This window comes from Podarcis gaigeae, assembly GCF_964106915.1.
Source record: "Podarcis gaigeae genome assembly, chromosome: 13".
In the NCBI taxonomy this organism is placed as follows: domain Eukaryota; kingdom Metazoa; phylum Chordata; class Lepidosauria; order Squamata; family Lacertidae; genus Podarcis; species Podarcis gaigeae.
In genome coordinates, this window is record NC_139689.1 from 507,637 (window position 1) to 534,665 (window position 27,029).

Genomic DNA, 27,029 nt, shown 5'->3' on the forward strand with positions numbered 1-27,029 from the left:
TGTCAATGTGTGTGTGTGTGTGATTGTAATACAAAATTTAATATAAAATATGTATAAAAAGGTAAAGGTACCCCTGCCCGTGCGGGCCAGTCTTGCCAGACTCTAGGGTTGTGCGCTCATCTCACTCTAGAGGCCGGGAGCCAGCGCTGTCCGCAGACACTTCCGGGTCACGGGGCCAGCGTGACAAGCTGCATCTGGCGAGCCAGCGCAGCACTCGCTGGTAAGCGGTCCCTATTTATCTACTTGCACCCGGGGGTGCTTTCGAACTACTAGGTTGGCAGGCGCTGGGGCCGAACGACGGGAGTGCACCCCGCCGCGGGGATTCGAACCGCGATCGGCAAGTCCTAGGCGCTGAGGTTTTACCCACAGTGCCACCCGCGTCCCGAAAATATGTATAGGTCATACCTAAGAATATATATAACTGAATACTTAGCAATCATTTTTATTTGTACTTACACATTCTTTAGGCAATTCTACACACATTCCCCGTCAAAAAAAATAACGACAAGTGTCCCTATTGAGATTAATTTTGTTAGCTTGCCCCCAGTTCTCCAATCTGTAATGGTCATCCTGAATCCCGATTCTGTCCTTTGTGCCTTCCCTCCCAGTTTGGTGTCATCTGCAAACTGGATGAGCCAAAATGATCCAGGCAGACTTTGCTATGAAGAAAGGTTGCAGCCTCTGGGGCTCTTTAGAGCAGTGCTTCCCAATTAGCTAATTACTGAGAGCCCCCCCCCCCCAATTTTCAAAAGCCAAGCCTGGCCTAGAGAAAGTGGATGGAGAGTTGCATCTCCTGGCAGAGGAACTCAGAGACATCCAAGGAATCGGAAGATTCAGGACAGATAACATTAAGCTCTTCTTCACGCAAGGCAGAGTTCACCTGTGGAACTCCCCGGCACAGGACACCAGAGAGAGAAGGAGGGGCAAGCTGGGGGCGCTGGCTTGCCAAGGGTTAAAGGGGATTGAGTGGGATTCCTAGAGAGGAGAGGAAGTCAAGAGGGGGTTGGGGGTCGGGGGGGGGGAGAAGCTCCCTCTCCCAAGCCCCTCCCTCTCCCGCCTGCCTAAAAGGGAGGAGGGGCCTTTGTCTCTCTCTTCTGCACGTGCTGCATCCATGGCGCCTCCGGGAAGCCGGTGAGTCTCTTCTCATCTTGCAAAGGGTGCAATGGGGAGAAGAGGGGGGTCCCTGGGATGCAGGGGGGAAGCAGGGGGACCCCCAAGTCAAGCGGCAGAGGCTCCTGCCCCCCTTCTCTGCAAAGCCGTTTGGGGAGGGAAGAAAAGGGCCTGAAAATAACCCCCCCCCCCAGCCTGAGGAATCAGTCCCATTTATTAGTTGAGGGTTTAGGGGGACGGAAATATTTGGACACAAAGCATCTCGAAGAAATGGAAAGGAAAGGCTGACTGTTGGGAGAGGGGAGGGGGAGAGAAGAGAAAGCGCTTCTTGGTGCGATGCAGAGTCAAGCCTGCGGAACTCCCTGCCCCAGGAGGCGAGCCCGGGACCAGGGAGGAGGAGGAGGGGCTCTGCTGGGCTTCTTGTCTGCCCAGTGATGCTGCTGAATCCCAGTTGCTGGAAGGGAGCGCAGGGGGAGAGAGGGGCTCTTGCGCCCCAGTCCGGCTGGGGGGCTTCCCATTCAGGCCCCAGTGGGAGCAGGAGGGGGGACTCCAGACGGGCCCCACTGGCCTCATCCTGCAGGGCTCCCCTCCTGCTCCGATGCTGAGCTCCTCAGTTGTCCTGGAAGTAAAGCTTTCCCCAACACAACCCATGAATCAGACCTGGGTGTTATCTGGACTCCAGGCTTCGCATCCTTGGCAGAACTGTCTCCTTTGAAGGGAAATCTCTCTTAATTACTGCGCCAAGATTTTAAGAAACCGCACCAGAGTTTCTGAGCTCCTCTCGGCAGCTTCCAAATGCAAGAATTGTCAGATTAAAGGCGTCTCTATTCATGTCTGTGAATGTGGGTTCCGGCTGACACAAGTGGGAATAGTTCCTGTCATTTTATAAAATGAAAATCAATTAAATGAATATAATAATAATAATAATAATAATAATAATAATAATAATAATAATTCCTGCTGTTGCAGGAAACCTCCCCCCCCCATCATTCAGTTTGTACAAACTTCACACACACTCACACTCACACATTACATACGCTGCACTTCGTTTATAAATTCATAGAAAATCAACCCTACATCGGATTTGCACCGTTCCACTTTTATTTTACTCCATGAAGGAAGGACTACAAAATGGGGAAGGTTTGATACAGGCCAGCCATAATCCCTTCACCATCCCAGCACATCCACAGGAGCCCTGCCCAGTTGCTATGCCAACCCTGAGGGTCCTAGACAGAAGACCATCAAGATCACAAAGAACTTGCATATGGGAGTGGATTCAGCATGGACTGGAACAAAGGACACTGATCAGATCTTCCCTCTGGGGGCAGGAAACTGCAACTACCTTTTGTCTTCATGGGGAGGGGGGGAAGGGGGTCCAGCCAGGTGACAGGACCCTCAGGTTACCACCACAACTCCTCCCTCAACCCCTCCTTTTGTGATGCATGTATGATGTTTCTGGGGGTGGGCTTGATCTACAGGGTGGCAAGTGAGGGGAGCACCCTGTTGCAACAGTTCAATAAAGGCCAAGCCTACAGGCTGCTGTTTTGCTCCAAGTTATCCTGGTTGGTGTCTTTGTTTTTGTCCAAGGGAGCCCTCGGATTTTTCCGGTAACATGCTGAGCTCCTCAGGTGGAATGAAGCTTCCCCACCTAAACCCGTGAATCAGACATGGGAGTTATTGGGACTCCAGGCTTCGCATCCTTGGCAGAACTGTCTCCTTTGAAGGGAAATCTCTCTTAATTACTCCGCCAACATTTTAAAAAACCGCACCAGAGTTTCTGAGCTGCTCTCAGCAGCTTCCAAATGCAAGAATTATCAGATTAAAGGCGTCTCTATTCATGTCTGTGAATGGGGGTTCCGGCTGACAAAAGTGGGAATAGTTCCTGTCATTTCATAAAATGAAAATCAATTAAATGAATAAAATAAGAATAATAGTTCCTGCCTCCTTTGCCTCAGCCTCCAGGCCACCATTTCCCTGCCAGATTCTGGCCTCTCTGCACCATCTTGGCCTGGATTCAAGTCCCCTCAGATCCCTCAATCCCCTCAGCTCCTCCTCCTGGGCTGCCATTATTCTTATTTTTATTATTAATGGAATTTGTAGACCTCCCCATAACTCTCTCTCGGCCGGCTCTGCTCCGCTTGACCAGAGTCTCTGGGCTGAACTGATTATTTCCGTTTTCTCCCCTTTGGGACAACAGAGTCCTTTCAAGACCAAACAGAAAGGCTTCTTCTTCTCTCGTTTTCCCCCTGGCATTTGGGATTCATTTCCCCCTCTTCCCTGAGGGAATTTCTTTCTCCCTTCTCTGCCCTCAGCTGCATCTCCTGTGCCTGAGGGACATTTCTTTGGGGGCCTCTTTTCTAGGTCTCACTTTCTGCATCTTCCGCCTGAGTTTTGGCTCACAATATTTGACGTTTTCTCTTCAGCGCAGCCTCTTTTTCCTTGTCCCCCCTTTTCCCGCCAACTGAATCTGTTTCCTTCAAAGCCTGAGCTTCTCTGTCAGGTTTTGGCTTCCTCCATTTTGTCTCCTGACTGAAATTCCCTCAGAGGTTTTTCCCTCCGTTTCTGCTTCTGCCTGACTCTCTCTTCCCTTCAGGAGTCCTTCTCCCCACAGAAACCTTTTCTTAACCAGACATAATACTTCTGGGTTGGCGGAGTCTGTAACCCAAGGTGTTTCTAACCTGAGGTACCACTGTATTCTTGTGGGTTTTATTTCCTGTCATGACTCTTCCACCATTTGAGGCAAACCCTCCAACTCTCTATGACGCCTATATATATATATATTAACCACCACAGGTTCTCTCTTGGATTTTGTGTGAGGGAAACCTTAGATGCTTGGAGACTCAGGGAGACGTTGAACGGATAAGAAAGGTTTTATTTACAAAACCAAGTTGGTAAAACAAAGAAGGGTCAGGAGTTGTGTCCTTTCAGGAAACAGTGAACTTATTAATGACACTTAACCTAAAGAGCTTTCAGGCCTTAAAACAAATTAGTAACTGCACAGCTTTTCTTAAACTTCCCTTGCTAAAAATCAAAGGTAGATGTTCAACTTTCTAGAAGAGGAGGTGGAATGCTTCACTCGGTTTCTCATTCCTTTACTCAGTTCTGAGTTTCATCCTTTGGACGCAGCACAGCTTCCTTCTCTCACTTTCCCTCACTTCCCCCCTCTCTTGGCAATCCCACTCCTCAGGGGTTTCCAAATAGCAACGCATATACGGCTCTGTGGGGGATAAGCTGTGTAACACTTCTTCTTATTAATAATATTATTAATTTATAACCCAAGCTTTCCCATTAAGTTCCCCGGGGAAGAGGACACAATTAAAACACAATTTTAAAAACCATTTAAAACAAGTTACAATGACAGAAAGAAACAGAGTTGTTCTTTTCCTGGCTTTTTAGCACTTTCCTACCCACAGGAACTTTGGCCTCACCCACTTGGCCCTCAGGGGCTTGGCCAGATCAGGATCTGGCCCTCAGAAGAAGAAAAAGGGACGTTGGAGATGCAAAGGGGTAGAAAACAAGACAGAAGCAGAAAAGAAATGTGCCCTCGAGAGGGGTTGGGAAGGAGAGCAACCCTTGAGGAGCCCAGGATTAGGACCCTCAATAGAGACTAGTGTCCATATATTATTTATACCCCACCCATCTGGCTGGGTATCCCCAGCCACTCTGGGCGGCTTCCAGCAAAATATTAAAATACAATAATTCATCAAATATTCCACACTTGGAACAAATGATTCACTTCTCCATCACCGTTCTGCTTCTATCCTTGGGCTGAAAACACTGAGAGGCAGGAGCCACCAGGCTCATTCATCTCACAGAAACCCCTTCATTTGTCTCCACTTTTGGCCTGGTCACTTTCCCCCTAGGAGGTCGAGATAGTTTCTTCTTATCCTTCATTCCTCCTTTCCTTCTTCAGGAAAGCTCAGAGTCTGGCATGTGGTGCAGTCCAGTCCTGGTTCCTAGCAAGACTCATCCACACTTGCTCAGAGAACCTTTCTATTCTCCTGACAACGGGTCAATATATTTCCTTTGCAGTATTTGCCAGCACCTCTAAATCAGACAGGCAGAACTTGGTCAAATAAAAACTGGATTCCTTCCTAAAGATGGATGAACAAGACTCAGCTGGCCCTGGAGCAGGAAGAGACCATGCTATGGAAACGGGAGGAAGTGGGGGATTCTGGGAAAGCTCCATGCAGAAGATCCTGGGGGAGGAGGACACCCTTCGCTCAGAGGTGCAGAGCCAGCATTTCAGGCAGCCCTGTCACCAGGAGGCTGAAGGACCACGAAAGGTTTGCAGCCAACTCTACCGCTTTGACCATCAATGGCTGAAGCCAGAAAGGCACACGAAAGCTGAGATGCTGGACCTGGTGATCTTGGAGCAGTTCCTGGCTGTCCTTCCAGCGGAGATGGAGAGCTGGGTGAGGGAATGCGGAGCAGAGACCAGTTCCCAGGCAGTGGCCCTGGCTGAAGGTTTCCTCCTGAGTCAGGCAGAGGAGAGAAAGCAGGTGAGAGAGACTTTCCTCTGGATCCTCCCAAGGGGCTCCAAGGAGGGAGAAGATCCTAAAAAACTCTCCTAGTTGCTCATCCTTTTTCCTTTTTTAACCCTTGTCCCCATTGTCTGTTTGGAATCCTTGTTTCTCTTTCAGGAAAATGATCTGTTTGTGGAAATGGGTCCTGATTCCTCTGAGGCAGAGAGGACCCCGTTGGAAACCAGAGAGAGGTCACTAGGTAAGGAGGAAGTAGTTTCTTCTCAGTTGGGTCACATTCTGTGGGTTTCGAAGTGATTCCATGGGTTCTTTTCATCATTTTGGGAGAAGACACTTAGGTCCAGGAGCCCAGAGGAGGGGAGGTGTAATTTTGCACAACTAAACTATGAAATGGGTACAAACACTGAAATGCACTCAGCAGGTGAGGCTTTCTCTCCAAGAGAAGCATGCTCTCATGGTTCCCACTTACCTTTGTCTCTCACAGGTGACGGAATTATACTGGCAGAACTGGCAAGACCTCCTCTTCCATCTTTTCTGGGTGATGGAGGGGAAGCAGCGGCTGTGGAACCGGATCAGGTGGGGGGAAGGAGCCTTTGGGGGAAAGGGGCTGAGGGGTGGGGCAACCAGGGTGTCTCTGGGGGCCAAACAAATCTGTCCTCTTCTTTGCTTCTGCCGTAGCTGCCCTTAAGAAAGAGAACGTTTATCTGCCGAGTATAATGAACAACCAGCTCACCTTAACTCGCCTTCTGAATGTCACTAGTATTTATCAGTAGTTGCTATTTTATTTGTCAATTTATTGTGAAATGCTAAAATAGGCTTCTATGGAATCAAGAAACAATAAAAAACTGCAGCCAGGATTCACCTAATGAGCCCCATCCACTGCAGAAAGGGGCTTTGTCCTCCCTGTGGCCCCCATGCGCCCCTTGAAGTTGGCATCAATCACAATGAAATACCAATAAAACAATTCCATTGAGACATTAAAAAGAGCATCTCTACTTAAAATCTGCAGCAAAATATTCCCATGAAATCAACAGAGCAAATGTGTAGTCGTTAAATCTTTATGCATTCTAAGAGGAGGAACTTTCCCTTTTGCTTTTAGGGTCCAGTGTGCTTTGAAGATGTCTCTGTTTGTTTCAAAGAGGAGGAGTGGGCATTGCTGGATCCTGACCAGAGAGCTCTGCATAAGGAAGTCATGGAGGAGAATCGTGGGACCATAGATTCTCTTGGTATAGCTCATATTATTACAACATCTGTTTCAAAATTCCATGCATATATCTCTGTGTGATGAATCTCCTAGATTTTGATGGATTTTGACAGCGCCACCTACAGCATCTGGGATTCTCGCACCCTCATAATTTACCTTGAATGGAGGCTATTGTCTGTTTTGCCTGTGAATATTCTTCCACCACTTAAGCCTTTTAAAACAAGGATCAGGCTGGTCTGAGCTGCCCAGGCCTTTTAAAATTGTAGGCTTCCTGAATATTTAGGAAAGTGGAAGTAGCTTCTGACAGGTTTTGTGTTTTTCTTTTTGGTTCTGTCAGTTCTTGGTTTTGCAAAAATTCTTCTGACGCTGGAGATGGAGCAGATTCCATGATTGAGCCAAAGGAAATTCATTGCAGAAAGTAACAGGCTTTTTGAAGTTCAGTTTCCCATAAGTACCGTACTTTTCGCACCATAACACTCAGTCCCCCCCCCCCCCAAAAAAGGTAAAAGGAAATGTGTGTGCACGTTATGGAGCGAATGCAGGCGGGAAGAGATGCTCTTGCTGGCTTTTCGTCGAGGTGGGAGAAGGAGGCAGCCTCTCTTTCTCCGTGTCTGCCTGCTCTATTGTTTTTTGGCGAGGTGACTTTATAGTCTGATGGGCTGACTGTAATTCAAGCAAAGGGAGAGCCGCTTACACACATGTAAGTGGCTCTTACTCTGCTTTCTTTACAATGAGCCGGAAGGAGGGACAAAGAGGGCATCCCCTTCCGTCCCTCCCCCAGCACCTCACCGGTAAATTCAAACAAAGCGGCTTACAAGGCTCGTGTCCCTGCGTCTCCTCCTCCTCTTTTTGCTCCGGTTCGAGGCAAGGCAGCTGCACAAATGTGAGCTCCCCCTCTCTCTTCCTTCCCTCCCTCTTCCAACTTCAAAAAATATGGGGGGGCAGCCAGGTAAGCCCCACCTCACATACCACAATGGGGGGTGGGGGATGACTCCCTCAAATATTTAATGGGGGGTGAAGGCACCTAGGCCCATAGGAGTTGGCTGCTTTGCCTAGGACAAATGTGAGCTCCCCCCCTCTCTTCCTTCATCACCGTATTGGAGATACCATACATTACTGACAGTTCCTTCATCATTTTCTTGCAGAAAACTGTATTTTCTTGCAGAAAACCTCCCCCGTTCTGATAAGGACGAAAAAGCAGAGAAGACTAGCATATAAGATTCCTTTTAAACTAGAGGTAGTAAAATATGCTAAGGAGCATGGAAACAGAGCAGCAGAGAGACATTTTGGACCACCTCCAACTGAAAAAATGATAAGAGGTTGGAGGAAACAGGAGGATCAGCTGCAAAAAGCAGATAAAAGCAAGCACACTTTTCGTGGACCTGCTGCAAAGTGGCCACAGATGGACATTGCCATGAAAGAATGGATCACAAAGCAGCGGAATAATGGCTTTACAGTCTCTACAAAAATGATAATACATGAAGCCAAACGCATTGCTTTAGAGAAAGGCATTCACGCTTTTACTGGCTCACCATCATGGTGCCACAGATTTATGAAGCGATGTGGCCTTGCTATGCGCACCAAAACTAGAATTGCATAAAAAATGCCAGAAGAATATGAATCTAAGATTCTGCCTTTTCATAAATTTGTGATTGATGCTAGGAAGAGAAATGGATTTGAAATTGGCCAGATTGGGAATATGGATGAAGTCCCGCTAACCTTTGACGTGCCATCTAATAGGACTGTTGATCTGAAAGGTGCCAAAACTATTGCTGTGAAAACCTCCGGACATGAGAAAACCCATTACACGGTTGTGTTGTCTTGCTGTGCAGACGGCACCAAATTGCCACCCATGTTAATTTTCAAAAAGAAAACATTTCCCAAAGAAGTGATTCCAAGAGGAATTGCTGTACATGTTCATGAGAAAGGATGGATGGACGAAAATGGAATGAGAGTATGGGTTGAAAAAGTGTGGTCCTAACATCCTGGAGGGCTTTTGAAAAAACCTGGACCAGTTTAGAGCACATATTAGCGAAACTACAAAAAAGTGCTTTGAAGAAGTGAAGACTCATCTAGCTGTAATTCCAGGAGGTCTTACCAGCCAGTTGCAACCTCTCAACGTTTCCGTCAACAAGCCATTTAAGGTCTTTATGCGAGAAGAGTGGAACAAATGGATGGCTGCTGGTAATCATGATCTGACACCTACTGGACGAATGAAGAGGCCCACTATCACTCAGGTTTGTGAATGGGTGAAAACATCATGGCACTCGGTGAAGGAGGAAATCGTTGCACAGTCATTCAAAAAATGTGGCATTAGCAATGGTTTGGATGCAAAAGAAGATGACATTTTATATGAAGATAGTGAAGAAAGTGATGTCAGTGGTTATGAGCAACTGAGCTTCCTAAATTCTGACTCTAGCAATGATGAGTTCTTGGGGTTCACAGAAGACTAGAAGAGTTCTTGAACCTAAAATTCTCTCTTCATTTGTTAATGACAGTGATGATGGTTCTTAATGCCACTGTTGACTGCTGTTCACTTTACAGGGTTGTAATATGATTCTGATATACCGGTTGTTTATTAAATAGTTTAGTACAACATTTGATTCAGAAAATTTTTTTTCTTGTTTTCCTCCTCTAAAAACTATGTGCGTGTTATGGTCAGGTGTGTGTTATAGAGCGAAAAATACGGTGTGTCAGTCAACAAAGGCAGTGAATTCTGCAGTAAGAAATCTAACTTTAGTTTTTCCTTTATCACAGGTGTTCATTAGCGTTATTCAATAATTGGCAACTCCATTTTTTCCTCTTCTTTGCATCATAATTTTTATTTAGTTTAGAAAAGTTTAACAAATTAACTTCAAATTCAATATATGCTTCTTTTACCAAAAAACAACAACAGTGAGGTGACATCTTCCCTCATTTCCGTGGTGCTTTCATTCCCATCTTTTCCTGCTGCTGATATATATCAAACTATAGCTAATACATATTTCATTCATTACATTTATTATCATTTCCAATCCACGCTCATAATTCCAATCCTGCCCATGATTTCAATTGACTAAAATTCTTTCTCAGATATCCCAAAAAGGGTTTCTACTCTTCAGTAAAAAGTTTGGTCTCTCACTCTTGCTCTCAACTTTGCCAATTTTGCATACTCCAATTTTTTTACAAGCCATTCCTCTTTGTTTCTTCTTTCCAGTTCTGTGCATATAAAGTGTTGCTGCGTACACAAATAGTTTATTCATATTCTTCAGGACATTTGTCCCCAATATCCCTAAAAGAAAAGCTTCAGGTTTTTGAAAATTACCAATTCTTACATCTTCTTCATTTCATGATATATCATTACAGTGGTACCTCGGGTTAAGAACTTAATTCGTTCCAGAGGTCCGTTCTTAACCTGAAACTGTTCTTAACCTGAAGACCACTTTAGCTAATGGGGCCTCCCACTGCCGCTGTGCGATTTCTGTTCTCATCCCGAAGCCAAGTTCTTAACCCGAGGTACTATTTCTGGGTTAGCAGAGTCTGTAACCTGAAGCATCTGTAACCTGAGGTTCCACCATATAATCCTTTGTCCATCTATTGGAAGGTGGCTTCGGAAGTGGGTTTGAAGAATTCTATCCTTGATTTTTCTTGAGCAGAACTGAACCAAACAAACTCCTGGTAATTTCTTTGTGCTTTCAAAGGCCGACTTTATACAGAAAACTTAGATTATCTCCTCCGCTTCCATCTGAAGGAATTCCACCAACTGCTTCACCAGTTTCTCTTGGATTTAATCGCCTAGTTCCAGGATCCCATGAAATATCGAAAAGGACTCCTTTTGTCGCATTTCCAAAACTTCCATTTGATCTGACAGCAGCTCTCCTTGTGCTTTATTTCTGTCACTTCCCCCTGCATTGTCTCTGCTTGCTTCTTGGTTTCACGATTCCCATAAGAAAGCTTATTAACAGTCTTTCCCACTGAAGCAGTTCTTTTAGTTAAATCCTGGATGTTACAAGAAAGTTGGGATATTGCCTTGGAATTTGCCTCCAGTGCCAACTTGATTGCTATCCATGTTTCATTTAAATCCATTGCTGCCTTGTCAATTCTGCTGTTACAGATGTTGCCCTCTGTGAGGCTGGCTGGTTCAGGTTTTATTCTTTGATTCTGGTCATCTTAGTACTGTAATTCACTTCTATAATCCATGCTTAAACAACAGTCCTTCTGGGACACGTTTTGTTCTGCAGATCTCTCTCATTCAGACATAACATTTCAGCCTGCTCCGTCCCACCGTGCACCTCCACTCTGCTGGCAATATTCCAAGCGCTCTCTCTCTTAGCTCTCTCTTTATATGGCAAAGTCAAATTGTACCCAGACAGTCCCCTTTTGGATTCTAGTGCTCTTTATTCCATTAGCCACGAGGATTGGGTAGTATTCTCCCAAGGAATTTATAGCTTTGTATCAACATTCTCCCTTCCCTCTCCTTTCCCTTCTCCTTTGTGGCAGTGATTTTTTCTTTTCTTCTTTCACGCTTTTCTTCACACACCAGCAGCCAGAATTTTCCCCTGCAGCTGCTGCCCACCCTTTATGGTAAAGTGTCTTTAAATTTAAGTCAAGTCCAATTTATAAGGAAGTCAGCCCCTTACACGATTGCCTCTGAGTCTTCTCAGTAATTGAGTCAGAAATATTTCTGCCAGTGCCTTGCCTCTCAACCAGCCTGGAACAGGGGCCTCCAACTTCCTCCAAGCAGGGAGCGGCAGAGAAACGGGCTTGTCACCCTGCTACACTCAGGGTCTTAAGGAATGTTTGCCTTCGCTACCCCAATTTCTGCACCTGAGACTTCCCCAAGCTTGGAGAAGCTGCTCTTGTGATCATGGCTGACCTGGAAGTACAATTCTTCCTGAGGCTCTAATCCATTTCTCTGTTCATTGCAGGTGGTGATGAATTAGAAATTCAGAACAAGGGAGACCAAGACAAAGTTCACACAGTGGAGAAACCCTATACATACCTGGAGTCTGGCAAGAGCTTCAGTCAGAGTTCCTATTCCACTTCCCATCAAAGAACTCATACAGGGGAGAGACCACATCAGTGCTTGGAGTGTGGAAAGAGCTTTAGTAAGCAGGTGATTCTCACCACCCATCTAAAAATTCATACAGGGGAGAAATCATATCAGTGCTTGGAGTGTGGAAAGAGCTTCAGTAGAAAGGAATATCTCACTTCCCATCTAAGAATTCATATGGGCCAGAAACCATATCAATGCTTGGAATGTGGAAAGAGCTTCAGTTGGAAAAAGAGTCTTACTTCCCATCAAAGAATTCATACAGGTGAGAAACCATATCAGTGCTTAGACTGTGGAAGGAACTTCAAAACAAAGCAACATCTCACTTACCATCAAAGAACTCATAGTGGGGATAAACCATATCAGTGTGTGGAATGTGGAAAGAGCTTCAGTCAGCACTCCAGTCTCAGTTCTCATGAAAGAATTCATACAGGGGAGAAACCATATCAGTGCCTGGAATGCGGAAAGAGCTTCATTTGGAAAGATAGTCTCACTTCTCATGAAAGAATTCATGCAGGGGAGAAGCCATATCAATGCGTGGAATGTGGAAAGAGCTTCAGTCACAGATCTCATCTCACTTCCCATCAAAGAATTCATACAGGGGAGAAACCACATCAGTGCTTGGAGTGTGGAAAGAGCTTCAGTCACAGATCTCATCTCACTATCCATCAAAGAATTCATACAGGGGAGAAACCACATCAGTGCTTGGAGTGTGGAAGGAGCTTCAGTCAGAAGGTGAGTCTCACCACTCATCTAAATATTCATACAGGGGAGAAGCCATATCAGTGCTCAGACTGTGGAAGGAACTTCAGAACAAAGCAACAACTCACTTACCATCAAATAACTCATAGTGGGGAGAAGCCATATCAGTGCACGGAATGTGGAAAGAGCTTCATTCGGAAGTACCGTCTCACTTCCCATCAAAGAATTCATGCAGGGGAGAAACCACATCAGTGCTTGGAATGTGCAAGGAGTTTCACCTCAAAGGCAGGTCTTACTTTCCATCAAAGAATTCATACAGGGGAGAAACCACATCAGTGCTTGGACTGTGCAAGGAACTTCACCTCAAAGGCAGCTCTCTCTTACCATCGAATAACTCACAGTGGGGACAAACCATATCAGTGCTTAGACTGTGGAAGGAACTTCAGAACAAAGCAACATCTCACTTCCCATCAAAGAACTCATAGTGGGGAGAAGCCATATCAGTGCGTGGAATGTGGAAAGAGCTTCCCTCGGGGGGATACTCTCACTTCCCATCGAAGAATTCATACAGGGGAGAAACCACATCAGTGCTTGGAATGTGGAAAGAGCTTCATACAAAAGACCAGTCTCACTTCCCATCGAAGAATTCATACAGGGGAGAAACCACATCAGTGCTTAGAATGTGGAAAGAGCTTCAGGCAGAGAATCAGTCTTCTTTCCCATCAAAGAATTCATACAGGGGAGAAAGCACATTAGTGCTTGGAATGTGGAAAGAGCTTCACCTGTAAGGAAAGTCTTATTTCCCATCAAAGATCACACAGCAGGGAAAATAGCAGAATAATAGCATTGTAGTGTTGGAAGGGGCTGTGTTAGTCATCTAGTTCAGGAATCTCAGCTAAAGCATTCATGACATATAACCATCTAATCTCTTATTAAAAACCTCCAAGGAAGGAGATGACACCTCTCATAGGAATCTGTTCCACTGCTGAGCAGCTTATACCACCAGAAGCTTCCTCCTGATATTGAGTCGGAATCTCATTTTTTGTAACTTGAATGCATTGGTTCAGGTCTTACCCTCCAGAACAGGAGAAAACAAGCTAGCTGCATCTTGCCTGGGACAGTCCTTTAGATATTTGAAGACTGCTATTCTGTTTTCTCCCAGTTTCCTCTTTTCCAGGCTAAACATATCCATTCCCTCAACTGTTCCACTTAAGGCTTTACTTCCAGGCCCTTGGTCATGCTTCCAGCTTGTCAGGATCCTATTCAAATTGTGACACCCAAAAGAAGATAACAGTACTGTGACTTCCCTTTATCTGGGCACTCGGCTTCTGTTGATGCGCCCTTGGATAGCATTAGCTTTCTTTGCTGCTGCGTCACACTTTTGACTCATGTTTAGCTTTAGTTCTGCTAACACTCCTGGATCGTTTTCACATGTACTACTGGGAATCCAGATGTCCCCCCTCTTATATATTTGCTGATTATACCTGCCTATATGCAGAACCTGACATTTGTCCTTACTGAAATTCCTTTATGGCGTTTAAAGGCCACCTTTTTCTCCAGGGAGCTCCCGGGGGTGTCACATGGCTCTTGCCCTCCTGATTTAACACGGACAATAATCCTGGTCCCCAGGGTCACCCAGCTAAGTAGGGATATGAATCCAGGTCTCCCAGATCTGAGCCTTTAACCACTAGGCCACACTTGTTCTCTAGTGAGACTCTCAGAAACTTCATGTGCATGTGTGTTTCCTTAAAGCTCAGTTGTGATGTTCTGGTGTTTGAATTTAAAGTTATATACACCTATAGCAAAATAATTAACGTAACAGAAGTAAGTACAGTATACTAGAAGATTTATGGTAAAGTTGGCTAGGGAGGGGGAGTTTGGAATGCTGGGGGTGAGAGGTGATTGGCTGGGAGTTTGAAAGGGGTTTGAATGACGACAACATAACAATCATGACTTTGGGTAATTAAACATTCTGTGTCCTTTTAAATGTGCTTGTGGGAAGGGGGGATTTTTGTTTTGATTTTGTTCTTGTTTTTATTCTGTATTTTGTATTTTTGTGCTGTGAACTGCCCGATATCTTCAGATGAAGGGTCATATACAATTTTTAAAAATAAATACTAAAAAGTAGTCATAAGCAATAAAACATAAAAAAGACTAACCACGGTGAACCATTTCCACATAAATCCCAAGGAGCTAAAAACAGAGATGCAAAAAACCTGACAGCTACGATCCCCTATGGCACATTCACCCCATGGTGGACCACACACATCCCCGGAGATTAAATCTAGCACCCTGGCACTTCTCTTTTCAGTGTGTGGCGGGAAAGAAGGTTTACTCAGTAATGCAACTTACACACTTGGTTGTCCCCAAGCGCAGAGTTCTGGGTCCGCTTCGTCCTTCTGGCTTTGGTGTGCCATGTCTGCAGTCTGGATTTCTGAGAGATTAGTCTCATAGGCCCTCTTCTTTAAATGCGCTTCTGCACACACATGGCCATCTTTGGTCACTGGCCAGGTTGCAATTCAATCTTCAGCTCGGACAATTAGTACATAGTCTAAGAGGTGCCAGTGGTTTCACTGAGGGTGCCTCCAAGATGTTTTAAATTTATTATTTTGTCGAAAGAGTGTGTTGGTAATAACAAGTTAGTGCGCTGCAAATATCGTCAAAAGTAAGATTGCGTTCTGGTTGCTGTTGCCAATTCCTCCTTTCCCAATAGTCCCAGGCCCCAGATTGAAATCTCGCCCAACTCTTCCATTAAAATCACCCAGGAGGATAATTTGATCCTCCTTAGGTGTCTGATAGGACGGTATCCAGCTGGGAGTATAAATCTTCTTGAATGTCTTCATCAGCATCCAGTGTTGGTGGATAAGCGCTTAGACTAGTAGCCTGTTGGTTTCTGGTGAGTTTTATTCAAAGTGTGAGACATACATATGACACTCTCCACATGGTTATCTCTTCATTGACTGTTTGGCTTTCAGTTTGGGGTCCCTGAACCTCTACTGTATCTCTTTATGGCTTCTCCATTTGCAATTGGAATATGGCCATCCCCACTCACAGTTTAAGATTGTCCAGGCCGCCAAGTAAATCTTCATCCTAACACATATATGAAGAACATCCATAATCGAGCAACCATTGGTTTCAGTTCTTTTTTTCTTTTTGTATCGCATCTGTTCGCAGCTAGATGCTTCTGTTGCAAAAGAAGATTGCTCTCTTGATCTCTGCTTCTCTGATTTGGATTTGGTTGCTAAAATGAAGGGGATTTTGCCAGTTTGGAGCTTCACAAAATCGAGATATGTGTCCCTCTTTGTTATATCTGAAGCAAACGACTCTTTGGGATGGAGCCTTGGCTCTCTTGTGAGACTGTGACACGTATTTTGAATCACTGGAATTTCCATTCTTGGCTGGAGTGATTGCTCTTTTCTCCACACACTTTTCTCAGATGGCCAATGACATCTGAAATTCTATCCAGAATAATAGACACTGCTAGGTCATTCTGCTGTTCCCATCTCCTTATTGAAGCTGCACCTCCTTTTTCTTCCCAGATAGAATTCCTGGTGTTATGTATTGAAATTCTGACCCTGGCCACCAGGGGTATTTTGTGTGTGTGTGTGTGTGTGTATATAGTTTTCACTCAGGTCCACCTCAGTTAATTTAGGTGGGAGACCCTGGGTTGTTGTTACAATGTTGACAGCTGGCTGCCTATAAAACTGTTTTCAGTTTAGTTCAGTTCCAGCTTACTTACAAAGAACTACAGTGGTAAGGTAAAGGTAAAGGTACCCCTGCCCGTACGGGCCAGTCTTGACAGACTCTAGGGTTGTGCGCCCATCTCACTTAAGAGGCCAGGGGCCAGCGCTGTCCGGAGACACTTCCGGGTCACGTGGCCAGCGTGACGAAGCTGCATCTGGCGAGCCAGAGCCGCACACGGAAACGCCGTTTACCTTCCCCCTGGTAAGCGGTCCCTATTTATCTACTTGCACCCGGGGGTGCTTTCGAACTGCTAGGTTGGCAGGCGCTGGGACCGAGCAGCGGGAGCGCACCCCGCCGCAGGGATTCGAACCGCCGACCTTTCGATCGGCAAGTCCTAGGCGCTGAGGTTTTAACCCACAGCGCCACCGTACCTCGGGTTAAATACTTAATTCGTTCTGGAGGTCTGTACTTAACCTGAAACTGTTCTTAACCTGGAGACCACTTTAGCTAATGGGGCCTCCTGCTGCTGCTGCTGTGCCGCTGCTGTGTGATTTCTGTTCTTAACCTGAAGCACTATTTCTGGGTTAGTGGAGTCTGTAACCTGAAGCGTATGTAACCCGAGGTACCACTGTACTTGGAGAAATCTCTGTGTCGTCTGCTATATCCACCCACTATTTAATTCCTCTCTCTCTCTCAGTCTGGCTTCCATTCCTCTCTTCTACAGAATTAAACTACTCTGGGTGAGCAATGGGCTTCTGGCAATGGGTATTCCGAAACCATAAAATGTTCTCGAAGCTCCCAGCATGAGAGAGGCAGTGGAAGACAGGAGGGCCTGGCGTGCTCTGGTCCAGGGGGCACCAAGAGGCGGACACGGCTAAACAGCAACAATCCATAAAAGAAAATCTTCCCCGTCCCAAGGGTTAAAAGCAACTGACCTGCCTTCCTAGAGCGGACGGAAAATCCTGCGGGAGGGGGTAGGTCCTCCAGAGCAAGGAGAGAGAAAGCGCAGAGGGAGAACTGGGGAGATCAGGCGCTCCAAGGGTTAAGAGGAACTGAGCTGGGTTCCTAGAGGGGACAGGAAACTGGGCGAGGAGGCAGGTCCTCCGGAGCCAAGGAGGGGGCTCTGGTCGCCTGTGCAGCTTCTGCCTGAGGTAAGTCTCCTCTCTCCCCCCCAGAGGGCACAGTGGGGGGAAGGGGGCAGAGGGGGGGGCAGGGGGGACCCCAAGTCCAGGGAGGAGGAGAGGCTCCAGGTGGCTTCATGCAGGAGGGCTGAGCTCTTGTCTCCCCAGAGATGCTTCTGAATCCCAGTTGCTGGAAGGAAGCGCAGAGGGAGAGAGGGGCTCTTGCGCCCCAGCCCTACTGGGGGGCTTCCCATTGAGGCCCCTGGGGGCCCCTGTGAGAATCATAGGAACATGGAATCGTAGAGTTGGAAGGGAGCCCGAGGGTCATCTAGCCCAACCCCCTGCAAAGCAGGAATCTCTGCTTCCCTGAAGGATTCTAAGCAGAGTTTGGATGTCCAGCTCTCAAGGATGTGTGAGCTGAGATTCCTACATTGCAGGGGTCATAGAATCCTAGAGTTGGAAGAGACCCCAAGGGCCATTGAGTCCAACCCCCTGCCAAGCAGGAAACACCATCAGAGCACTCCTGACATATGGTTGTCAAGCCTCTGCTTAAAGACCTCCAAAGAAGGAGACTCCACCACACTCCTGGGCAGCAAATTCCACTGTTGAACAGCTCTTACTGTCAGGAAGTTCTTCCTAATGTTTAGGTGGAATCTTCTTTCTTGTAGTTTGGATCCATTGCTCCGTGTCCGCTTCTCTGGAGCAGCAGTAAACAACCTTTCTCCCTCCTCTATGTGACATCCTTTTATATATTTGAACATGGCTATCATATCACCCCTGAACCTCCTCTTCTCCAGGCTAAACATGCCCAGCTCCCTTAGCCGTTCCTCCTAAGGCATCGTTTCCAGGCCTTTGACCATTTTGGTTGCCCTCCTCTGGACACGTTCCAGTTTGTCAGTGTCCTTCTTGAACTGTGGTGCCCAGAACTGGACACAGTACTCCAGGTGAGGTCTGACCAGAGCAGACTACAGTGGCACTATTACTTCCCTTGATCTAGATGCTATACTCCTATTGATGCAGCCCAGAATTGCATTGGCTTTTTTAGCTGCCGCGTCACACTCTTGGCTCATGTTAAGTTTGTGGTCAACCAAGACTCCTAGATCCTTTTCACATGTACTGCTCTCAAGCCAGCTGTCACCCATCTTGTATTTGTGCCTCTCTTTTTTTTTGACCCCCAGCGCCCCTTCCAGCTCTACAGTTCTGGGGTTCTGTGAAAGAAGCTTGTGGTGTGGGGCAGGCATCCGAGAGCTCAGTCAAGAGGGGAAGGGGGCAGGAAATTCCCCGAGAGAGGAACCGCCACCAGGCTGCCCTCTCTCTGGCCACCCAAAGCTCTTGAGTGTGGGGAAACCACCAAGAGGGCCCCTCTGCCCCCCCCTGAGCCCCCAAGGGGGGGTTAGAGAAGGAGGCCTTTCTTCAGATACTTGGGGGCCAAAAGGAACGGCTCCTGTGAGTCCCTTGAACTGGACACAGAAGTGAATGAAATTAATAAAGAGAAGGAGCCCAGCCCATAATCTCTCAACTGCATTTTGCATCCGTTTCTGAGTTGTCTTCAAGGGCAGCTGCACATGGGGGGCATTGCAATGATCCCATTGGATCCAGAGCATGGAATACCATGGCCTCCTCCTCTCGTCCCAAAGAGACTGGGGCTGGCAAACTCGCCAGAGCTGGAAGGGGGCAATGCCAGTCACTGAGAACCTCTAAGCAGATATGGTAGTGGTAGTGATGGGGTTATGCTATGCCACGTTGTTATTAATTTAATTATTATAATTATTAATTACTCATCCTATTATTTACATGCGCTTCACCTTATGATTGCAACATTACAACACTATAGCAAAAACAGTTTAAAACCACTTACAATCACAGAAATAAGGTGAATCCTACTGTACTTTCTTTTAGTGCTGTCCTTTGGTCCTGCCCACATGAAGTTTAGACTCACCCACTTGACCATCAAGGTGTTGCCAGATAAATCACATTCCTTGTAGGGGGACTAGATGATTTCTTCTTCTACCTTCTTCCTTTTTTCTTAAAGAAAGCTCAGAGTCTGGGCCCTGGTTCCTTCCAAGACTCATCTACGCTTACTCAGGGAACCACCTTCTTCTACTTCCCATGTATCAGTTTTATAACAGAACAATGTCTTTGTTTGTAGAATTTGCCAGCACCTAATTTTCGGACGGACAGAACTTGGCAGAGGACCAAGGGGTTCCTTCTGATCTTTTGGGGACTTCCTGAGAGCTAAGATGGATGAGCAAGACTCAGCTGGCCCTGGAGCAGGAAGAGACCATGCTATGGAAACTGGAGGCAGTGGGGGATTCTGGGAAAGCTCTGTGCAGAAGATCTTGGGTGAGGAGCACATCCTTCGCTCAGAGGCGCAGAGCCGGCAGTTCAGCTGGTTCTGCTATCTGCAAGTCAAAGGACCCCGTGAGGTTTGCAGCCAACTCTACCACTTCTGCCACCAGTGGCTGAAGCCAGAAAGGCACACGAAAGCTGAGATGCTGGACCTGGTGATCTTGGAGCAGTTCCTGGCTGTCCTTCCAGCGGAGATGGAGAGCTGGGTGAGGGAATGCGGAGCAGAGACCAGTTCCCAGGCAGTGGCCCTGGCCGAAGGTTTCCTCCTGAGTCAGGCGGAGGAGAGGAAGCAGGTGAGAGAGACTTTCCTCTGGATGCTCCCAAGGGGCTCCAGACAGGAGGAAGAACAAACCCAAATGCTAAAAAAAAGGGCCATCCTTTTTTGGAAAGCATCCAAGGAATGAGATGTGATATATCTGAAGTTTTTTTCCTCTGCCATTCCTTTCTAACCCATCTCCACATTCTCTATTACAAATTCTTGTTGCTCTTTCAGGAAAGGGATCTGTTGGCAGAAATGGGTCCAGATTTCTTTGAGGCAGAGAGGACTTTGTTGGACACCAGAGAGAGGCTGCTGGGTAAGGAGGAAGGAAGTTTTTCTTCTTTTGATTCCATTCTGTTGATTCTGAAACTAATATTTTGGGAGAAGCCACTTGGGGCCAAGAACCGAAAGGAGATGAGATATATTTGAACATATCTAAAATATGAAATGGGGACAAACTCCCAAATGCACCTCTGAGAGAAGCATCCTGCACTCCTGTCTCCCCACTTCCCTTTGTCTCTCGCAGGTGAAAGGAGGATGCCGGCAAGACCTCCTCCTCCATCTCTTCATCCTGGTGGAGGGGAAGCAGCGGCTGAGGAACAGGATCAGGTAGGGGGAAGGAGCAGGGGGGGGAGGATGCTGAGGGGTGGGGAGACAGGGCGTTTCTGGGGGCAAATGAATCTCTCCTGCTCTTTTTTCAAATCTGGGAAACTGGCGTGCTTGCACAGACAGAATGATTTGAAGAAATAAACATACAGTTCCATCCATTTTCACTAAGATTCATACCCATCATTAAAAACAGTATGAAAGATTCCCAAAACATTAAATTATGCACCCACAGTCAAAATGTGCATCAAACAAATCTGATTAATCCAATGCAGGCAGAAAGAGCAACGTGCAGTAAATACCGTATTTTTCGCTCTATAGGACGCACTTTTCCCCCTCCAAAAATTAAGGGGAAATGTATGTGCGTCCTATAGAGCGAATGCAGGCTGCGCCGCTAAGCCCAAAGGCAGAACAGGGAGACGGAGCGCTGTGGAGCGCTCTGTCTCGCTGTTCTAGCTTGGGGACCGCTGCATGCAAAGCCTCTCCAGGGCAGTGGGGTGCCTTCACCCTGCTCTCCTGCAGAGGCTAGCAAGGCTGCTCCCAAGCCAGAACAGTGAGACGGAGGGCTCCGTCTCGCTCTTCTAGCTTGGGGATGGCTGCGCACAAAGCCTCTGCAGGGCAGCGGGGCGCTGCGCTCCAAAGGCTTCAGGGATCTTTGAGGCTGGCGGTGGGGGGAAGCAGCCCCACACGCTCGGGTGAATGCACCTTGAATGCACCTTGTTTTAGAGGGGGAGAACAAGGGGGGGGAAATTTCCCTGTTCTCCCCCTCCTATGGTCCGGTGCGTCCAATAGAGCGAAAAATACGGTAATCTTTATGTTGTGTAAGAGAAGGACCTTTTTTCTTTTAGGGTCCAGTTTGTTTTGAAGATGTCGCTGTTTGTTTCACGGCTGAGGAGTGGGTGTTGCTGGATCCTGCCCAGAGAGCTCTGCATAAGGAAGTCATGGAGGAGACTTGTATGATCATGAATTCTCCCGGTAAGGTTCCTTGTTGGAGCATAATACTTGTTTTGAAATTCAGTCAATATTTTCATATCACAAACCTCCCATATTTTGACGGATCTCAACCTAGAGTGTCAGGAGATGTGTGTTAATCTGAATTCATGATATGGTTTATCATGAAATGGTATGAGATTGACATAACTCTAATACAACACAAAAGCCTCCATGGGGTTCTGGTGGAAGCCTTATTCCCGCATCCTGAAAGGCATTCAGGAACATCCTGAGTTCACACACATCAGGCATTATCAAGACATGCAAATCTAGGGTTGCTCATTGCAGGATTCTCAGCTCCGCAGTGGGATCCACCCACCCCATGGCAAGGGGGTGTAAAGGCAGGTTGGAGACAGAGGTTTCTACGTTCAGATCATTGCTCACGATCACAAGCCTTTCGCCTTTTGGTTAAATGGTAACAGGATGACCAAAGATGGGCAAGGTGAGAAAGAGGCAGGAAGATCCTGACGGAATTATGCAAATTGTAGGAATCACTGTCCCCTCTTCCTTTTGTCAGGGGCTGGACTGAGGAGGAATAGTGAGGGCTGGCCCCCTTCTTCTGAACCTTCCTGTGGGCAAGAGGACAGTATAGATTTAGAACCGTGGTTTGCAGATGGTCATAGTTCAGTGGCTGCAGAGGGGAGAAGCGGGGAAATATTGGAAGAGGAACAGCAGGAAGAAGAAACACTAGGGAGGGACAGCTGACAGACTCTGTGTCTTTGGAAAGCATTCTTGGCCCCCTTCTCCCAGGACCAGGCGAGCACTGAGTGAGGGCAGGAGAACAAGCATTGGTTTGCAAGCATTGAGTATTGTATCTGTAAGGTCTTTATCTCTTGTAGTATGTCTTTATTTCCCACTTTTGTAAAGAAATCTTTCTCTTTCTTTATTAGCTTGTTAGATGTATCCAGTTTCTTCCCTTCCCTTACTTTCCCATGATGCACACTTTGCTGAATAAAATAGCCTCTTAAAACTGCCTTGCTTGCGTCCCAAACAACCTTTGAATTAACACCTTGGTTGCAATTAAGTTCAAAGTAATCATTAGTAATTTTCTTGCCTTTCTCTATGTCTTAACTTAGTCTGCATCATCTATGTGTTAATTTTTCTTCTTGGAATTGTGGTCTGAGAGTGATTTAATGCTCCTTTTTTATTGCTTTATTGAACTTAAAAAAGACATAACACAAAATCAAAACCATCCATAACAAATAAATATCAAATATATTTAATATATTTTTAATGCTCCATTTCAACACAAAGGGAGCACTGTGTTGCCTTCTTTCCACAGCTCAGTTTCCTTTCATCCTTACAACTGATATTTATGGCCAATTATCCTTCAATTTAGATTACATTCTGAATCCTCTCAGTCTTTATTTCCTTTCCTTGTTATTTTATAAAAAGTGGCGGGTGGCAGGTTGGCTCTATATTGCCAGCATAGTCCATTCGAACACTAGAGCTTTCCCGCTTTCCCCTTCCTTTCTTCCTTTCAAATCACACGTAGTCTCTGTTGTTGTTTGTTAATCTTAATCTTACTCCAACTTATTCCATCCTCACTTGTATATATTTCTTAAACCTGCATTCTGGAGAGGGTTGCCATATCATAAAAGTAAAGCGAAAAACTCAAAATAAACAACCATGGGATTCTCTCCCCCAACCATCTCTCGCACAGAATGATATCTTATCTCAGTTCAAACCTTAAACCCATGCAGCTGAATGTACCACAGATTGTAGTTGCATCTCCTCCAGCCCATGCCTTTACTTTAATTGCCAATTAACATCCAATTCGTAGGATGACCTCTGCTTCCAGAAACAGAGTCAGGGTGGGGTGGGGGGGGGTTGCAGCAGACAAAGTGCTCCTGCCCCCAGGGCCTGCCTTCCATGGGGAACGAATGCCAGACCACAGGGCCCTTTCCTCCCCTGCCCGGAGGGGAATCCAGAGAATGCTTTAACCCCGCCATCCTCTTTATCTGGATTTCCCTGCGATGTCGAAGGAGTCATCCATTCCTGGCGCAGACCAGAAACAGAAGCCAAATGCAGTTAAAAATGTTTACCGCCTCCCATCTTGAATCTGTCACCTTCTTGACATTAGACATCACTTATCTGGGATGTGGCAGAATGGGAGGTAACATCGGGAGATTTCCCAGTATCGAAGGGGCTCTCCCATGGAAGTTGGAGCAACCTTGTTTTCTGCTGCTGCTCTGGAGGGGAGGAGCCAAGCCCAGTGGCTTCATGTTACAAGAAAGGAGATTCTGGCTCAATCCATGGCGGACTCTCCTTCATTGGAGGACTTCCAGCAGAGCTTGGATGACTCTTCTGCCTCTGCAGAAGGAATCAATGGAGTTTTGCAAGCAGAGGTTGGGTGTGTAAGTTGAGATTCCTGCATTTCAGGGTACAGGACAAGATCGCCCCGGGGGGTTCCCTTGCAACTCTCTCCTTCTCAGAAAGGGTTTCCTGCTTCCAGAGCCTTTTTCACATGAAGCTGTTCCTCCAGCTTCTGTATCTAAGGGAAGAAGCAGCTCAGCATGTCAGCCAAGAGGGTTTCCCAAAGAAATCACCTCTGGGGGTGCCTGACACACGCAGCTGGTCCTGGGCTCCTGCTCTAGAGAAAGAAAACTCAGAGAGGGAGGGAAGGGAGCACTGCTTACGCTCGTCATCTAAATCCTTTCAGTCCTTCCTCTCTCACAAGCGCTAATGAGCATTATTCAATCCTGATGCTCTAATTCATCTCTCTCTTCATTTCAGGTGTTGAGGAATTAGAAATGAAGAACAAGGGAAACCATGAGAAAATCCACACAGTGCAGAAGCCGTGTCAGTCTTTGGAATGTGGAGATAACTTCACTAACAGCTCCGATTCCATGTCTCATCAAAATCCCATTTGGAATAAACCGTATCAGTGCTCAAACTGTGGAAGGAACTTCAGAACAAAGCAACATCTCACTGACCATCAAAGAACTCATAGTGGGGAGAAGCCATATCAGTGCGTGGAATGTGGAAAGAGCTTCAATAATAGCCGCTCCCTTGGGTCCCATCAAGGAATTCATACAGGGGAGAAACCCTATCAGTGCTTGGAATGTGGAAAGAGTTTCAATAATAGCCGCTCCCTTGGTTCCCATCAAAGAATTCATATAGGGGAGAAACCCTATCAGTGCTTGGAATGTGGAAAGAGCTTCAGTGAAAGCATCAAACTCACTGCCCATCAAATAACTCATAAAGGGGAGAAACCATTTCAGTGCTTGGAATGTGGAAAGAACTTTAGTCGACGTGACTCTTTCACTTTCCATCAAAGAACTCATACAGGGGAGAAACCCTATCAGTGCTTGGAATGTGGAAAGAGCTTCATTCACAAGGTCAGCCTCACTTCTCATCAAAGAATCCATACAGGGGAGAAACCCTATAAGTGCTTGGAATGTGGGAAGAGCTTCAGTATGAAGACCTATCTCACGTCCCATCAAAGAATTCATATAGGGGAGAAACCATATCAATGCTTGGAATGTGGGAAGAGCTTCAGTATGAAGACCTATCTCACTTCCCATCAAAGGGTTCATACAGGGGAGAAACCATATCAGTGTGTGGCATGTGGAAAGAGCTTCAATCACCGCTCCACTCTCAGTTCTCATGAAAGAACTCATACAGGGGAGAAACCCTATCAGTGCTTAGAATGTGGAAAGAGCTTCAGCAGGAAAGACCATCTCACTTCCCACGAAATAATTCATGCAGCGCAGAAACTATATCAGTCCTTAGAATGCACATTGGGCCTTCCTGCAAGAAGAGCGCTTCTGTGACATCAGAGAATTCACAGTGGGGGGAAACCATTTCAGTGCCAAGAGTGCGGAAAGAGCTTCACCTTAAAGCAAACACTCACTTCCCATCAGAGAATTCATATGATGGAGACACCCTAATAGTGCTTGAAATGTGGAAAAAGCTTCACCTGGAATTAAAGTTTCACTTCCCATCAAATAACTTGCAGCGGGGAATGTAATAGAATTATAAGATTGTAGTGTTGGAAGGGACACTGAGGGTCATCTAGTCTAACCCCCTGGCAATGTTGTGAAGTAGTGCCTGGTCCTCAAGGTCAGCCAGTGATCTTCATGGCTGAGAAGGGATTTTAGTAGTAGTAGTAGTAGTAGTAGTAGTAGTAGTAGTAGTAGTAATTGTTGTGTTGTAGTTGTTATATTTATACCCCACCCATCTGGCTGGTTTTCCTGAGCCACTATGGGCGGCTTCCAACAAATATATCTATATAAATAATAATAAATCAAACATTAAAAACCTCCCTAAACAGGGCTGCCTTCATATTTATTCTAAAAGTTGTGTTGTTCTTTATCTCCTTGACATCTGCTGGAAGGGCGTTCCACAGGGTGGGCGCCACTACCAAGAAGGCCCTCTGCCTGGTTCCCTGTAACTTCGCTTCTCTCAGGGAGGGAACTTCCAGAAAGCCCTCGGAGCTGGGCCTCAGTGTCCAGACTGGACGATGGGGGTGAAGATGCTCCATCAGGTCTACTTGACCGAGGCCATTTAGGGCTTTCAAGGTCAGCACCAACACTTTGAATTGTGCTCAGAAATGTACTAGGAGCCAATGTAGGTCATTCAGGTCTGGTGTTATGTGGTCTCGGCAGCTGCTCCCAGTCCTCAGTCTAGCTGCCGCATTCTGGATTAGTTGTAGTTTCCGGGTCACCTTCAAATGCAGCCCCACATAGAGCACATTGCAATAGTCCAAGCGGGAGATAATCAAAGCATGCACCACTCTGGCAAGACAGTCCACGGGCAGGGAGGGTCTCATCCTGCGTACCAGATGGAGCTGGTAGACAGCTGCCCTGGACACAGAGTTGACCTGCACCTCCATGGACAGCTGTGAGTCCAAATTCACTCCTAGGCTGTGCACCCATCCCATTTAGGACCAGGGAGTCCCCCACACCCACCTGCCCCCTGTCCCCCCCCAAAAAAACAGTACTTCTGTCTTGTCAGGATTTAACCTCAATCCGTTAGCCGCCATCCGCCCTCCAACTGCCTCTACTCACACAGGACCTTCACTGCCTTCACTGGTTCCGATTTAAAACAGAGGTAGAGCTGGGTATCATCCGCATACTAATGAACACCCAGCCCAACCCCTGGATGATGTCTCCCAGTGGCTTCATGTAGATGTTAAAAAGCATGGGGGGAGGACAGAGCCCTGAGGCACCCCACAAGTGAGAGCCCAGGGGTCTGAACACTCATCCCCCAACACCACTTTCCTGACAGGGCCCAGGAGGAAGGAGCGGAACTGTTGGGATTTATGACGCTCTGGGGTCGACCCCTCAGTCTCTCTGACCTTTCCGGGCGTCCTCCCAGTAAGCACAACTCTGGAATGGCACGGCCCCTCATTCCAGTGTGCCCTAAAGCAGCTTGAGTTATGCACACTAAACTTCTGTCATTGCACAGCAAGAAGAATGAACCATCCGTAGATCTAAACTACATATTTATTTACACTGTATTACACTGGACTTCTTTGGATGCA

The 27,029-nt window shown here is 46.6% G+C and overlaps 3 protein-coding genes across 3 annotated transcripts in view; 2 read left to right on the forward strand and 1 right to left on the reverse strand.

Annotated features, from left to right (window-relative positions):
• Positions 1–27,029, reverse strand: part of LOC310828804 (uncharacterized protein) — a 115,117-nt gene that overhangs the window by 57,280 nt on the left and 30,808 nt on the right. The window lies entirely within an intron of this gene.
• Positions 1,021–14,659, forward strand: LOC310828805 (uncharacterized protein). The gene is made up of 6 exons (XM_083706688.1): positions 1,021–1,131; positions 5,143–5,612; positions 5,754–5,835; positions 6,079–6,170; positions 6,694–6,820; positions 11,706–14,659. The coding sequence occupies exons 2-6, from the start codon at positions 5,211–5,213 to the stop codon at positions 13,286–13,288; spliced, it is 2,286 nt and encodes a 761-aa protein (XP_083562814.1). The 5' UTR covers positions 1,021–1,131; positions 5,143–5,210; the 3' UTR covers positions 13,289–14,659.
• Positions 17,264–25,814, forward strand: LOC310828847 (uncharacterized protein). Its single transcript, XM_083706796.1, has 6 exons — positions 17,264–17,367; positions 19,487–19,979; positions 20,180–20,261; positions 20,472–20,554; positions 21,400–21,526; positions 24,278–25,814. Exons 2-6 carry the CDS (start codon positions 19,578–19,580, stop codon positions 25,315–25,317), a joined length of 1,734 nt encoding a protein of 577 aa, XP_083562922.1. The 5' UTR covers positions 17,264–17,367; positions 19,487–19,577; the 3' UTR covers positions 25,318–25,814.